General features: G+C 34.7%; 1 protein-coding gene across 7 annotated transcripts in view; it reads right to left on the reverse strand.

Annotated features, from left to right (window-relative positions):
• DIDO1 (death inducer-obliterator 1) overlaps positions 1 to 17459 on the reverse strand; it is a 70777-nt gene that overhangs the window by 40244 nt on the left and 13074 nt on the right. For 3 of the 7 annotated variants that reach the window (XM_069072573.1, XM_069072572.1, XM_069072570.1), the window contains 3 exons: positions 3420 to 3498; positions 1406 to 1519; positions 119 to 971 (listed from right to left, as the gene is read on the reverse strand). In XM_069072573.1, the coding sequence (XP_068928674.1) occupies positions 119 to 971; positions 1406 to 1487 (935 nt within the window). In that variant the 5' untranslated portion in view covers positions 1488 to 1519; positions 3420 to 3498. Of the gene's footprint in view, positions 1 to 118; positions 972 to 1405; positions 1520 to 3419; positions 3499 to 13917; positions 14012 to 17459 lie in introns of those variants that run through there. The other 4 variants (XM_069072571.1, XM_069072569.1, XM_069072575.1 and 1 more) reach the window with 2 other exon arrangements.

Consider the following 17459-nt stretch of genomic DNA (forward strand, 5'->3'; position numbering starts at 1 on the left):
ATTCAAATAACCATTCTATAATTTGTACCATTTATCAATAAGGACTGCCTCTTTGAAATCTTTTATCACTTGAATAAACTTAAAGGCAAAAACATTTTTCTATTTACCAACTACCTACCTGTTGTTATGAGGTTGACGACAGATGCAATATAATGCATTAGGGTCATAAACCTCACATTCAGGTTTCCGCTTCACTAACTCTTCAGGTTCTTCATCTTTGATTCCCTGAGGAGCTTTTCCCTCCAACTTAATATCCTGGTCTTCTTTAGACTCCTGGGGCACAGCTACTTGATCCACCGTCTCAGGTTCTTGCTTATTGGGCACCTCAGTTTCCACTGTATTACCTGCCTCAACATCAACAGTTTCTGTGGGATCCTCTTCACGACGTTTCTTCCTTAGGCGATTTTGTATACCTTTCAGGGTCAATTCAGAGGGTTCTTGTTCACGCTTTCTTCTAAGCCGATTTTGAAGTTCTTTTAATGTCAATCCATCACTGTCACTATCAGAAGTGTCATCATCTTCTTCATCATCATCATCTTTTGTTTCTTTTGTAACTGCAGTGGGTTGACCCTTAACATTTCTGGAGTCAGATTTCTGACCAGTTTTAGTTTCTGGAGTGCTTTCCACACTTCCTTCAGAAGCAGTTTCTACATCAGTAACTGGACAGGAGGCTGGTTCACTTGAATCTTCTAGGGTAACAGGAACATTTTTTCTTCCTCTCCTCCTAACTGTTGTAAGAAATTCTTCTACTCTTTCTGTACGCTTGGGCTGCCGCCCACTTCGACGAAGGGAGAGGCTTTGTTGCTGCTGTTGTGGTTGCTGATCCAGGGACTCTATTTCAGCATCTCCAGCACCCTCACGTTTAGCAATAGTAGTTCTGCGAAAACCCCATGTCTTCCTAAACTCCTTACTTGTGGGTTTAATTGCTTTTGGAGCCTCATCATTGCTTGGGTCACCTTTATCATCCAAACCTAACAAAAAAAGCAAAATTATGAATTTATAAATCTTTTAAAATTATTTGTTTCTCATCAGTATGGCATGCACACAACAGATAAGAGGACTGGAAAGAAACCTCCAGGTCATCTAGTCTAATTCTCTTATTTTACAGATGAGGAAATCAAGGCCCAAAGAAATGATATGACTTGCCTGCGGGTCATGCAGCAAATGGCAAAGTCAGGATTTAGATATATTTATTTGTGCCAAATTACATTTTGAATAATATTTTATATGTATGACCCATTTGTGCAAAAGGCAACCAAAACCACCCCACCAGTTTTCATCTATGGAAAAGTGAATCTTTACATTAAATTCATATTTTAGAGTTCAGAAGTTGGCTTTCAGGTTTTTCACTAGCATTTTGAGGATTACATGTAAATAGTTTTCTACTTTAAATAAAAGTAAATACCTTGGGAATTACTTTCCATATTGTCCAAGCTTGACTCAGATTTAAATGCTGCTGATGATTCTGGATTTACAGCATGTTCCATCACAGGAATACCAGAGTTCTATAAGTATAATCCTAAAAATATACAAAATTAACTTTATTTGTGATGATGGGTTATTATGCTTTGTACCATACACCACAAATAGCATATGTAAGTACTTGATGATGAAAACAGAAGCAGTTACCACTTCACGTTTGACTGTTCTGCTCATGTTCAGGAAGACCTGTTTAAGTGATGAAGGCAAGAGTATGTATAGTCTCTTACTATACTTCTCTTATGCATTTACATTCAAATTTCTATTGTAGTTATGTGTATGTGTCCTATCTTCCCCACTAAAACAGTAGTTTTATTGAAGAAAGAGATCAATCTATCTTCTCTTCAGTACTTATGCTTATATAGAGTATGTCTTTATAAGTGTTAGTCATTCCAGTGATAAACAAGACATCTAAAAATATACAGCCTGCCTGTGTATATATTCTAAAGATTTCAAGTTATTAACATCCTCACATCAACCCAGCATTCGCTAAGCTTACTGTTGATACCAAATGATCACTAATTAACTTTTCTCAGAACAGGTATTAAATTCCTTCCCATCTATTAAAATCTAATTCAAATGTTCACTCTTTCCTAGCAGAAGCATCTCTTCATCCCAACCACCCAAAAGTATTAAGCTTTCATACACATTAGGATACTACTTGCATTCAAGCTCCACCTTCTACAGGAATCCTTTCCTGATACCAACCACTAACTTTTTTTCCTTCTGCATATACTTATATGTACACATTGTCTCTTCAAGCATAAGCTCCTTGAGAAGATTGAATACTTTGTCTTTTTATACCCAGTAGTTAGTACAGTGCCTGACATACAGTAATAGGTACTTAATAAATGCTTGATTGATAAAGACTTTGTTCACTCACACTCCTTATGAATTCACCATATATTATTTTATAAGTTGTTTATGTATTTGTCATTATCATCCTATTCATCAGGGCTTCTAAAACTTTTTCCACTTGAGACCACTTCAAGCACTTCTTAAACTATGGGTCAAGACCCAAAGTCATTAGATCATGTATTAAGTTTTTTTTTAATTTGTACCAGCACCTAAATCACAGTATTCTACTACACATAAAAAATTAATTCTCTAATATACTCTTAGTTTCAGTTACCTATGTCAATTACCTATGTCTTTAAGGATAACTCACTCTACAATTATTTACAATAGGTTCACCTAGCCTTTGTAGAAAGGAATCTTTTGAATATTAACATTATTTCTATAAACTGCATCTGGCCAATTTTTGTAAATATTTGCAAATGAAAAGCAAAGTTTATGTGAAGACTTTTTCATTTATGATAAATGTTTATTCTCCAAGTTCAAACTGTAAACTGTCACTAAGAGATCCATTTTGTCAAAGGCTACACTGCATAAATGGTATTAGTGTGAGGGTCAGCTATAAAGTAGTTACATAAATGAACAAAAATCCAAATTAATACATCCTTGAGGTCTGAGATATTCTGAAAAATTCCCAAGTCAAATAGGAATACTTATTTCCTTAAATAAAAGTTAAGGAAACAAAAGGGGCAACTATGGAGTGCAGTGAATAGAGCACTGGCCCTGGAGTCAGGAGGACATGAATTCAAATCCAGTCTCAGACACTTGACACTTACTAGCTGTGTGACCTCGGACAAGTCACTTAACCCCAATTGCCTTGCCCACCCCCCTCCAAAAACAAAAAGTTAAAAGTCTAAAAAATAAATAAAACTTTTAAGTAATAAAGAAACTAAAACTGTTATCATTTCACACTTTACCTGACTCAATATCATAGTTGGGTAATATCTTCCTGCAGTTCTAAATAAAATGGAATATAGTGAAGAAAGAAGCGGAGAACCACACAGCAAAATTCACAAAATGTTTACAGTTTGAAAGACTTAGAAAAACACACACCCAAATTTAAAGCAAAACAACAAAAAACAAACCCCAAACAAAACAGGATTGTCTTGATGTCAACTCAAACGATCTAGGTGTATCAACCAAAGTTTCACTTGAAGTAAGCTCCTGAAAGAAATCAAAACAGGTTTTACAAAAACTACTCTTCCACCACAGGCACTAAATAGTAACACAGCACCTTTAGAATTATTTAAAATATTTTGAATTTTGTATTCATGAAATTAAACATAATTTTCCACTAGGAGAAAAACTGTAACCAGTGTTGTATGTGTCTGTGTGTGAAAGGATTGTGCTGATGACAGGAGAATAAAGTATAACACCTATCCTTAAAAAGTTTACAAACTAGTTAAGAAACAAAAATAAAAATTTCAAAAACCAAATGTAAAATGGTGTAATGTTGGCTCTGAGTACAACAGCTGTTAAAGAGAAAGGAAAGAACAAAAACAGGTTGTGGAGTATGTGGTAAGGAAGAATGAATTTTAAAGGGACATGGAGGATGTAAGTAAGGGAAAGAAAGGCCTTTTTATTCATTGGGAGTAGCAGAAGAGTGAACAATACCTTAAAGACGGGAATGAATATAACCTAGAAGAGAAGGGGGAAAAAAGAGGAAGAGACTGACATGACTAGAATATGTTGAAAATAAGGTTGGACAGGTAGACCTAAATTAGGATTTTGAAAGCCAGAATCTCTTAGATAAATGATACGCAATAGGGAATTCACTAAGGTTCTTGTGACATGATAAAAGCAGATTAATCTGGCAATACTAGGCCAGACAGATGAGAAGGTAAATGTAGCTCTGGTTCATAGACAAGCGACCACAGAAATTCAAGAACTGAAAGGGAACTCAGGTGATTTAGTCAAATCTGTATATTGAAACATTTTGTTCTAACTAACATCCCAAGAAAATGGTCCCTTAGTCTTTCACTGAAGGTCTATAATGAAGGTTAATCATTACTTCCCTAATTTTGAGAAACTACAATTGTTAAATAAGCAGAAATCTGCTTCTCTCTGCAGTCAAACAAAGCAAGTCTAATCCTTATCTCTAATACTTGAAGATAGCCATCATACCCCACACCAGGCTGACCAAGACTTTCTCTTTCCCTAGCTAAAAACTGATACTTGGTTCTTGTTATGTTGCATACCGCCAATATCCTTATATTCAGAGTTAGTTCTTTTAGGCACATGGTGAGTATGAGAAAGGACAACAAACAATGGAAGTGGTTCTCATTTTCAAAGTATGGTCTGGGGAACTCCTGAGAAGTTCCCCCAAGACCTTTGAGAGGGGTCTGTGAAACCAAATCTATTTTCATAATAATACCAAGACATTAATTATTTGCCTTTTCCTTCTCATTCTCTCAGAAGCATACAGTGGATTTATCCAAAGCTTAAAAGATTTGTAAATTAAAGATTTAGCTATAAGTATGAATACTCAATTAGTATCATCTCTCAATAGATTTAACTCATATAAACAAAAACTCTTTGGGGCTCCTTAATGATTAAGAGTATAAAGGGATTGTCCCAAGACCAAAAAGTTAAAAAATTCCTAATGTGGAAAGAAATGAATAATTAAAGACTGGAACAAAATTGTCATCTACAATGGTAAGGGAAATACTCAACATAAACAAGCATTCCTTTATTCTGCAAGTATGCTGGTTTGGGTTTGAAAGGTGTTTTTGTAGGACCAAATCACAAACTTAAAAGGGGTTAATTTTTGGTGGTGATAAAAATGTTTCTTCATCAATGTGGAGTTATCAATAGTGCAAATTTAAATCTAATATTCATCAAATGTCAAATATGACTACTTTCAAAGAAATCATTGGTAATTTGTCATCTCAAATCTTTTCAGAATTCCAATCTTTGTTTTGAAGAGACCCAAATTATTTTTAAAATAAACTTTTATCAAGGAAATAGAAAGTATGCCCATGATTATTATGAACAAGACTAGCTAAACACAAATGAACCACTAACATTACACTATTTACCTTCTATATTTTCTTTCACATATCCCTAACTACTTGGTCATAAAACCCTAAAGAATAATCCAGAAACAACATGAAAATGAGTAATTACTTACTAAAATAGTCCCGAATCTTCATAAACCCCTTTAATTTATTTAATCCACTAATATCTTTCCCTATTACCAAAGTGCTACTGGAGCTCAGGTCTCACACATCTTACCTATTAGTCAAATTCACTCCAACTGCCTTCTCCTTAACTGCTGTCTCCCCTAGTTACCCTGGAACCTACACTGTAACATTCCAAATCATTCTTTTTAAAGAAACAGTAGTAAATATTACTTTTTTGCAGTCTTCTGTACTTTTCTATAGCTTTACCTCAGACAAGTTACTGGTAAATTAAGACAGCCACTATTATTTTAGGTTACTAAAATTTACTTACAGTAGAGGACTATGCAAAATTATATTCACTGTTTTTTTAAAAAAAGGAACAACAAGGAATATCCCTCTGAGAATTTGTAAATTCATGGAAGAAGACCAAATTACAAGTTTGATGGCGTTCTTATCCAGAATTTGCTATTTTATTTATTAGCTGTATGACCTTGTACAAACCACTTAACCTGTCAGGACCTCAGTTTCCTTTCTCTAAAAGATGAGATAAATAAGGCAAGGTCAAATGTTCCTAACAGTTCTATATCTGATAATCTTATGACTCTCTCTTTGTTGATTACACTAAATATGCTATGCTACTCCAAACTTAAGTAAGCTTTGAGTGACTAGAAAAAAAATTGCAATACAGATATAAAGCAAGAGAAAACCATTTCACAAAAATGAACATTACATCCACTGGTAGGTAGCACAGTGGATAAAACATGGTCCTAGAATCAAGAAGAAATGAGTTCAAATCCTATGCCTCAGACACTAATACTATCTGTGTGACACTGGGTAAGTCACTGAATGTGTTTGCCTCCACTGTAAAAATGGGGAAAATAGGTGCACCTCCCTCAAAGGATCAAATAACATTTTTAAAGCACTACAATGCCTGGCACATGACAGGTGTTATATAAGTGCTTATCCCCTCCTTCCTTATCATCATAAAATAAAATTATCAACCTACAAATTGAATACTATTTTTCTAATGTTTCTTTTCAGAAACATGTTGAATTTTTATCCAGTTTAATAATCAAAGCATTTCAGTCCCTTCCCTCCTCAGATTTCTCATCTCGGAAGCATCTCATCCATAACTACCCACAACTGCAGCCTCAATTAAATCAAATTATTGATCAAGTATAGCTGACCTCACTATGCTCTAAAACAACTACTATCAAATTTACATTAGAACACGGATACCTGTGCAAAGAATATAAGTTGTACTTCACTGCTGGTAACAAAAGATCAACTATCAAAATTAAGGGGGTTGATTGCTACTAACAATTTTTCTTCTTTCCTTCCCTGAATCACTATTATCTTATCAATTTGTTCAGAATCTCCAACTCACCATACAAGTAAGCTAATAGAAAAGTAATTCCACCTGACTCTAGTATTTTTAAAATAAATTTTGACCAACTTTACAAATCAACAGTCGCAAATTTTAAAAAACAGTAAGTAGTGTTTTCAATTCCATTTTCTGAATGTCTAGTCATTAAGTAGGACTCACTCTAATTAGTCTTTGAGATTCCCCAACTGGAGTCCCCTTCCATTCTCCTGATAGCTAAGCACCTCCTACTTTGCTGAAGAAACTTAGTACCTCACTTTTCCCTCCCCAAGCAGAAAGTAAGTTTCTTTCTTGATGAAAAGATTGTTCTTTGTATCCCCAGTGCCCAGCAGCACAGTGCTAGAACATAGTAAATACTTAAAAAATGTTTGCTGAATTGAATTGTGACACTATTTACCTGCTTAAAAAAAGTCTCTTGAAGTATCCTTGGTTAGTATAGCGTTGATTAATTTCATTTATTTTTATAGGAAGGAGACTACATTACTTTTTATGGAAGACAGTATGAAAAAAAATATTTTGCCCCATCTGGTGGCAAAAACGTGTACTGAATTCTTAATGGCTTACCATTTTTTATCAATCTCATTCATTTTTCTTCCTAAAACAAGGTACCCCAAGGAACACTAAAAGGTAGGGAGGAAGGAGAGACAGAGTAATAAAGGCCTGGGACAAGGTGGAAAAGAATACTTGTAGTTATTGTGTCAAATTGTGATTCAATCTCTGTGTTACTCACCCTTTTTTCCTCTTTAATACAACTCATTAATGTGGTTATACCTCAGAAAATTCCACATAAGCTAGCAATAGCTTTTCCCCCTCACAACATTCACTTATTCAACAGATAATTAGATAATATTACCCTTTCCCTCATGGAACTTACAGGCTAGTAAAAGATGAGGCCCAAAGAAATAATCATAAAATGACATGACAAACACGAAATATCTGCTAAACAATGCTTTATGTGAGAAACCGACATTGAGTTACATGTAAGGAGAAGTTTCATTCAGACAGAAAGTACCTCTCCAAGCCATCCATTATAGACATCTTAGCTGAGCAGCTACAGAAAACAGAGTCTGTTACCATCTTATTGAAAAGGAGGGTCAAAATACTGCTTTTTTTCCTTTCCATTTATTGATGTGGTCTCCACCAATAGCCTTTTAATAAGCTCACATAAAAAAGAGGTAGCATCTAAAAAAAAATATCATAATAGGGCATAGCCCCTCAAGCGAATACACTTATAGACTGACACAAATGACAAATAAATGGAAACAGTGTACTACACATCATATTTTAGATCAGAAGTTAATTTCTTTTGTGTCTTGGAGCTCTTTGGCAGTCTGGTAAAACCTACATCCTTATCAGAATCAAATTTGTTGTCTACATTAACTTAAAGTAACTGCTAAATTTCAGTTAGAGGTCAGTGAGAATAAAGATCTAATTTGCCCCCCCATGAAAGTGCATAAATCTCACAAAATTAATCCATGATTTATTGGGGGTCTGTGGATGGAAGGTTAAAAACTCCTCTTTTAAATCTGAGTGGGGTTAGTTAGGGCTAGTAATTCAGGTTTTTAGGTGATCTAATATTATTTACTATTATCAAATCACCCATTAAAAAGGCAAAAAAAACCTGACATGTAATTTATAAATAGATACTGGAATGTAGAAAGAAAAAGAAACACCTAGAAACATTCAACCAAAATCTCAAATTTTCAATTTTTATATCGGCGTAACATTGATGGCTGCCCATGTTCAAAACTGCTTTCAAAATGCTCAAGTGAGCAAGTAAAGAAAGGGGCTGATGCCTTGAAACTAGTTCTTTACCAAAAGCCACACTTTTAATAGCTTCCTCACCCACCTACTACATATGTTTAAAACTAAAGCTTAAAAAGGAAACTTCAAAATTAAACAAGACCCAATTCTACTGCAGCTATGGGTGACCCCTGAACTGTCACAAGTAAATGAACAGCTTATATGGCTAAATCAGGAATAACATTAGTTTCCCTAATTCTTAGAACTTATCAGGTCTTACTTCTGAGGGACAGGTCTTCAAATTCTCTTTGGATACTAAAGGGAACATCAATTTCACCTATGACCATATTTGTAGTAAAAACGTATTATGCAAAATTACTATGACAAATCATTAGGATAGGAAATTCAGAATCATACACTCGGGTCATACTCAGCACATAAACTACAATAAGAAACATCAGAAATGCAATTTACTTTCACTTTCAAAAAAACTTTCTTAAACCAGAAGTCAGGTACTGTTAGGACTAGATAATTTATTTTTAAGCTGTAAAGCATTTCAATCAATCACCAAGCACCTATTAAGGCACTTTTGACGTAACCATGTGATGTGCTAGAGGGATACAAAAGTCTAACAGTCCCTACCCTCAAAGGGCTTACTTTCTAGGTGTGAGAAATAATGTACAAAAATAAGCGAAGACAAAATAGAAACAAGGTAATTTTGGAGGGGAATTGATTAGTGGTTGTTTTGTGGTTTTTTTTTTGGTGGGGGTGGCTGGATGGGGCAGGTTCAAATTAAAGGTGGCACTGGAGACTGACCCTGAAAGGAAACTAGGAATTCTAGGTAAGTAGGGGGTACATTCTAAGAATGAGAGACACCTTGGCAAAAGGCCTGGAGATTTACAAGAGTTGGAGTGTTAAGTATAAGAAACAGGTATATAATTTGGGCTGGACTTGCCACTTGAGGGGAAAAATGTGTGGTAATTCTGGAAAGATTTTTACTCCAAGCATACTTTCATGAAATTTTAAAGCTAAAGGAGCTCTTATAGGTCATCTAGCACAACTCTTTTATAGGTATACAAAGTAAAAGCCAAGAGAAGTATGGTGTTTTGCCCAAGAACACACAGAGCTGGAACTAGAATCCAGTCAGGTTATTTCCCTCTTCTTTTCCAGCCAGTCAGAGGTAAACTTTGGTGCAGTGTTATGTTTAGTTATCTGAGATTTTTAGGCATTTTTTTTTGCAACAGTAACTGTAGTTTTAGAAAATTTCTGTGATGTCTTTGCTTCAATTTTTAAGGAGAAAAAGGAAAAGATAATACTAAAATAAAAACCCAAATGATGCCAAACAAAGGTTATATGTTATAATACTTAAAACAGCATATTTTTCAAGAACTTAAAAAATTAGAAAAAGAAAACTATACATTACAAATTCATATTCAACCCAATAGTTCAAATGGTTAACTTGCCCTTCAAAACCAAGTCTGACTAGTGCATCAAACCTAAGGGAACCCCCTCCCCCATTAACCTAGGACACTTAAGGATGATTTTAAAATCCCTATGAATATCAAGAGGTGGAACAAACCTTTTTGTTATACTGGTTCTCACCTTTGCAGCAATAAAAGGTACCTAGCCCAACACCAGTGAATATTCTTTTTTTTCTTTTGGTTAAAAAGAAGCTCAATGAGGCATTATTCAAAAGTGAAGAGACAGGTCCCCTTAAGCACTTGCGTATAGCCTCCACCACATAGAACCCTTTTATTTGCAAACCATTGTACTACACAAGTTGTTTCAAAAGTGTACAGATTTACATTAGTTTGTTTACTTGGTTCAAACTGCCCTTTTCACACACGTGGAGTTTGTAGTTCTTTGGTAAAGTATAATCTACATTTGGAGCTGTTGCTTTTAGCTCCACTTTTGGCCTCTGAAAGACTCCGCTCTTTTCTGTTTGGTCTACAAGTACCTCCCTGTTGACTGCTGGGCTATTCCAACTTAGTTGTTATCACTCTGGCTCTGACCCTAGCAACTTTCTCTCTAGCTTATGTTCTTAAACCTACCATTTCCAAGTTGAGGTAAATCCTTCCTCAACTGACCCTCCAGAATATATTCTCTACCTTTTGAACTACCAGATTCTCTAAAAAAAGGAGAGGGTGTGACTGGAAATGGTTAAGAAGATAAGAGTTTTAAGACTAATTCTTTAACTATCAATTCTTCTCCCTCACTAAATGGATACATTTAATCTTATCTACAATATCCTCATTCAAAAGTTTCACATAAAAAGTAACCTCCTTAAAAGTAACTCTAATATTAAATATTTTAAATTTTTAGGACCTCCTCATTTATATTTTAACATTGAAAACTTTACCCCACCCCCACCTGCTGGGTGCCCCCCAACCAATAAGCTAGAAAAACTGAAAGGGATATTTAGGGACACTAAGCATCAATGAAGCATTACTGTACCATTTTGGAAAGCAATTTGGAATCATGCAAATAAAATGGCTAAAATACCATCAAAATTCAGATATTCCACTGCTATACATACCCCAAGGAAGTCAAAGATAAAAAGAGTAACTCCATATATACAAGGTCACTACAATATTTGTAGAAGCACTTTTTTCAGTGACAAAGAACTTGAATCAAAGTAGATGTCAATCATTTAAGGCTAAAAGAATCATGCAACTATTATGAAATGAGCTGTAAGAAACAATGAATGTGAAGCATGGGAAGACATCAACTGATGCAAAGTGAAATAAGCAGAGCCAGTAAAAGTATACACTCAAAATGACTCCATTTACATTACTGTAACTGAAAAGAACCACCACCACAAAACAAAGATAAATGTAAAATTATGAAGAAATATGCATGCCTCCAAAGAAGAGATATGGAAAAACACTGCCCCCTCCTTTGAAAAGATAAAGGGGAGTGGGGGTGGGGTCCATGGGTAGAATACTGCAAGTTAGATCTTTTAAAAATTTTTTTAAGTGATGGCTCTTTGGAAGGGGAAGGATAACAGGGGAAAACTTGGCTATATCAAAACCAAAATATTACAAAAACAGATTTTAAAAAATGATTGTGCTTTCACCCAGAAATCCTGTTGCTACCAATGACAGAGGAAGGTCCCATATATACCAACATATTAATAATGGCACTTTTGTGGTAGCAAAAAAAATGGGTTATTAGTTGAGGAACAGCGATGCACGAACGTAATGGAATACCGCTCTTCTCATAGGTAGAATGAAGTAAGCTTAATCAAAGAAACAATATATACAACAACTACAGCAATGTAAACAGAAAGAAAATAAAACAAAAGTGAATACTATGTAATAATGATGAAGATGGGCACAGGAAAAGAGTTTCTCCCTCCTTGCTCCTTCCACTGGAAGGGTGATAGACTACAGATATAGAAAGCTTCATGTGCTACCAGATATAGTCAACTTGTTACAGGCTGGTTTTATTGAACTGGTCCTCCTCCAGCACTCTTCTTCCCCCACACACATCCATGTTACTTTTATAACAAAAGGAGGATTGCTGGGAAGGAGTCTAGTTGGAATTGATTATGATGTTAAAAAGAAAAGTATCAACAAAACTTAACTTTTAAAAGAGAATGCTTAAGTCAACTTTAAGGTCTTTCCTAGAAATTGTCTAGCATCCAAAAATTAAAGTATTAGTTTACAGTCAATTGAAATATTTTGTTACTCAACAAAAATAGAAGTCTGCTAATTGGAAACATGCATTTAGTTCTATTATAGATTTAAAATGAAACTGTCAACTATATACAACCTTTGATGAAAAAATGAGCTAAAATTTATATTTAATATCAAAAGCATTAAAATTAACACTCAAAATAATGCATTTATTTAATTAGGATATTTAAAAGCAGCTTAAACAAAATGCAATAGGTTGCTAAATATTAGGATTAAGAAGAAGGGTCAAATTAGCAGACTAAAACAAGGATGATAAATGGGTCAATAAGGAACCACAAATTCAACAAAAATGGGCTCCATATCCTAAGATCCTGACACCACAAAGTTCAAAGCCATTTCCCAAACTCTAATTTGTTGAAAGGGTCTAGACCTGGATTAAATAAAGTCTCTTTTTATTCAGGACTTGGGCAAACACCTGCAGAACAGAAACTTTAGTTTTTCTGAGTGTTTCTATAATGCACTGGGTGGCCTGGCAGGTACTGTCTGTCTCATGTATGTGTGATGGGAGAGGGGAGTTTCAGAGATGGCCATCTTATTAACCTACAGCAGCCTTGTAACCAGGCTAAGACTGGGCTAGTTGAGAGTGGCAGTACAATATTTGCACCTTGTACTACCCTTTGGATTAGGGGACATGAGATAAGAGAATGAATCATGAGGGCAGGTGAGGAATAAAAATCTAATTTACAAGCCTGCTTTTTATATTTATATTCCTCCACTTAACATAGTCTTTTCTCTCTACTTCTTTACTGATACATTGAGACTGCCTTTCCAAATTAGGAAATTATGTCTACTTCCGATTACTACTTTTTATTATTATTTTTTAAAGCAATCAAGGTTAAGCAACTTGCTCAAGGTTACACAGCCAGCCATTTCTGGGTGTGGTGCTGAGCCTCTGAGGCCGGATTTGGTCTCAATTCGGGATTTGATCTCCAGGCCATCCCAACACTGGAACCAGTGCTCTTACTCGCTGAGCCACCTGGCCGCCCCTAAGCAATTGGGGTTAAGTAACTTGCTCAAGGTTACACAGCCAGGTGTTTCTGGATGGGTGTTAAGTGTCTGAGCCCGGATTCGATCTCCAGGTCATCCTGACACTGGGGCCGGTGCTCTTACTAGCTGTGCTACCTGGCCGCCCCAGTAGCTACTTTTTAAATACAATAACAAATATAATTCCGTGTATAAAAAACTTAACCATTTCCCAAGATAGGACCTTTTCAGAATACAGAATTATACTGAAATGGTTCTAAATACTAAAGTAATCCTACTCCAAAAATATTATTATGCATAAAAACCCTAAACTTTATTATTCATGTTGTCTCTCATTGATAGCAAGTTTGTCTAATCCTAGGCTATCTACCTTTGACCATTCAACATATTCTGGAATCACTTTTTAAATTTCTGCTTGCATAAGCTTAAAAAACAAAAATTTGAAAAAACAATTTAAAAGGCGCAAGAGAATATGTATTACATTCCAAAGCCAAATTAAAGAGATTTATCCATAGTACAGGTTCCCTTCCACAAATAAGGAAAATCAATGATCTGTAAATGGTAAGAAAACCCTCCTTCAAAAATCTTACAAAAAGTCAGATTAGCTATATGCAAATGAGTCCTATGAGTTATATGCATTAAAGCTCTTTACCTGATACAATTTTTCAAGTAAACACTGAGGAAATTCTTCTTGGAAAATTCCTGAAATGGATGCTGCTCCTCCTGACTACTAAGAGTGAGGGAAAAAAGACTGGAGAGGAGAAAAAGGAAGGACTATCAGACAGAAAGAGAAGGATTATATCAATATTAGAATTTTTCAAACGTTTTCCCCAATTTTACCTACTAATAAGTTAGGGCTTAGTTCAAGGCAAATTTTATTTGAGCTAGGAAATCAGTATCAGTTCTCAAACTATAAATCGTGTGATTTTTTCACAAAAGGTTTAGAGTAGTCAACAGTACAAAAATCCCCCTTTCACGCTCAGGCTATTTACTATTTGCTTCTTTCACTAACGTAAAACATAGGAAAGAGAAAAGGCTCCAGTAACTATTTTCCTACTTTTCTGGTTCCTCTGCCAGGTTTTGGGTCAGTTTTTATCTTCTGAATTTGCTGTCTGCCTTTCAAAGTGAAGTATTCAACACCCAATTTGCTGTCACAAAAAAACCTTTGTAAGAGGGACAAAAATTGTCTTTAAATTGTCCATAATTTAAATCCTGGAATATGAAAGCCAGAATCAAGAAGTATATAAACTCTTTGAATGTGGAAGGTCTTCCTGAACTCCCAATTGTAGCTTATATGAATCAACCGTAACATTTTTATATATCTAAATGAAAAGCACTAAAACTTGTGAGCTGATATGCATTTGATTGACCACAGCATAATTTGCATGCTATGAAATTTTACTCTCCAATTCACAATTCAAGGTAATTAGTACTTGCTTAACAACAAGTGATATTATTTTAGCTATCATTGTTCCAATTAAACAATTAAATTACAAGTTAGTTAACAATTTGTTTTTAATTTAGCCTACCATTTAAAAGGTAAAAGTCTACTAAAAGAGTCTTCTATTCAAAGGACCGGACTCTGGAATACACTTTCATTCTGACATCTTCCAATTATGAAACTTCAAAGAAAAATATGGTATTAGAAGGAAAATTTCCTCATCCCAGTCTAACAATAATAAGCATTTCTTAAATCCCTACTAAATACCAGGGTACTGTGCTCAGTCCTAGGAATGCAAAGAGAAAATCCTTCCCAAATCCCTACCTTAAAGAGCTTACATTCTATCTGGGGAAATAACACTGTATATGTTATTTTGAGGTTCACAGAAAGGTCCCCAGGTGTTACAAAACCATCATTCAAAGTACTGGATAAAGATTTAAATTACAGAAAATCAGTCATTTCTTTCACAACCAAGACCTCCTTCCTAATAATGATTTAGTAAGTTTCATCTATATATAGTTGCGAAAGTTTAATGCAAACTCCTTGTAGGCCAAGACTGTTTTGGTTTTGTCCTGGCATCATCAGAAACTATCACAATGCCTGGAAGACATTATGGGTATTCAATAAATGTATGGATTGAAAAATATTTTGTTTACTATAACAAATCTGTATTTCTGCCTATCAAAAGGTACCACACTAACTTATGAGTATCACAAAAGTCAGGTAAAAAATTTAGGCAGAATGAAAAACCATTTTTTGCTATTTCTCCAAAATGGCCAAAAGACACCAAACACATGTAAGCCAAGAAATACTGAGTTAACTTTAAAAAATAAACTAAGAGCGATCCAGAATGAATTGTGGTTATAAAGGATAAACACACCTTTTAGTGCATTCATGTGCTAATAACTGATAATGAATGTTAACTGTACTTCTATAGGGCTATAGAGTGAAGTGATTTGCCCATAATAACTACTATATTCTAGTTGGCACAACTGTCAGAGAACGGAATACTGCATACTGCATTTCTATCAGAATTTGAACACCTGCATAACTAGTCCCCAAAACTCTTCCATGAAGTTTTATTCCCAGTTTTGCCTCCTGACTCATCCTGCCAAACTTATCTAAATCTAACCCCATTTTCTCCACAGATGCTGTTCTGGTCACTCCCACAAACACTGATATTGTTTCATAAACTCCTATAATAGCACTTCTCATATGAACCATTCCTTATGGCACTCATATGGCAGCCTTGCACTTTTCTTATTACCTTCTAATTCTATCTCCCAGGATACCTAATGGTTCTGAGCTCAATTAATACTAGCTGAATTGAACAATTTTTGTAAATATGTACATATAACATGTAGCTAATACTTATAATAGGTATCCAACTACTGCCTGTCCTTTATATATATTCAGGAATGTATACCACTCTTAAAAGCATTGCATTAGATGCTACTTTCAAGTATCCCCTGGTAAACAACTTAGGAACCCACCAAGTGACAGCCTTAACATTCACTTATATTCTAAAATTAGAGATTTGAACTTGTTGAACTTTTAAGATTCCTTCCATCTCTAACGTGCCAGGATTTGGTTTCCACAATCTGAATGACTAAATTATCTTTCCTAGAAGATCTATATGTCTGGGCTGGGGGAAAAGTCAGAATTCTGACTTTTACATTTTAGTACAAATCATTTCAAAATGGGAAATTCTGTGAATGCATTTTAAGCAATTCATAATAACTGAGATATTATATGCCACTGTATATTTAAACCTAATTCAAAATACAGTTATCAAACAGAAAAATTTTGAAAAAAGTGGGAGTTCCTACTATGTCCTAATACGATAAGCATTTTGATTGGACTGTAGCAAAAGGGTTCAGATGTGATCTATTCACATGAAGGTGACATAGGGAAAAACCAAGGAGTTGTACAAAATCATAAATTTTTATTTATCTACAAATAAAACATGTTCAAGTCTCTAGAAGTAAACAAAACAGAAAAGATTTGGAAGGATAGTGATTTAGATATGGCTATATTAAGTCCAAATGATTAAATAGGATATCATATAAAAAACAAAATCTTGAAACAAGGGCATTGGGGATAGAGAATTCTTCAAAACCACAAATTAATATTAAAGTTCCAGCCAAATTTTATAAAAAGACCAGAAGTAGTTTTATTCCTAGCCTTTCTAATCGAAAAGAATTCTCAATTATAGGGATATATAATAATACAGAAAAGCACGAAAAAGAAAACTTTTTTAAAAAGTCGACCAGGGTCAAATAAAGGCAGTCAGAAGCAGGTTTTGCATTTTCATGGAGATTATTTAAAAGGTCTATTAAAAGTTAACAGATTATCTCCAGCCTATACCCGGAGGGAAGGAGGAGGCAGGTAAAGAAGAATTGGCCTCCACTTGTGTAGAAAACAATTATTTTTAACATGTACAGACACTGCTTGCTTCATGGACTAAGAAAATTGATTTCAACAGGTTATTGGTTATATAGGCTTATATTGTCATCTGCACAGCTGATGGAGCTAAACAATATTGTGTTTAGCCCACACAATCTGCAAGACAATTTAAAATATATAACAGCAATGAAATTAATAAAACTCCGGGAAAACTGTAAATAACAAATATGCATGCTCATTTTTAACTAAAAATTTGTTATCCAATCTCCCTCTCCCACAATTCATTTATATCCAGTGGTTAAATTAACAAACAAGTTTTCGCCATCTTTCAGCAAAGGCTATGAAAA

Source organism: Petaurus breviceps, unplaced genomic scaffold (genome assembly GCF_028583685.1).
Source record: "Petaurus breviceps papuanus isolate PSGF00001 unplaced genomic scaffold, PetGlider_PUasm1.0 90847, whole genome shotgun sequence".
Lineage (NCBI taxonomy): Eukaryota > Metazoa > Chordata > Mammalia > Diprotodontia > Petauridae > Petaurus > Petaurus breviceps.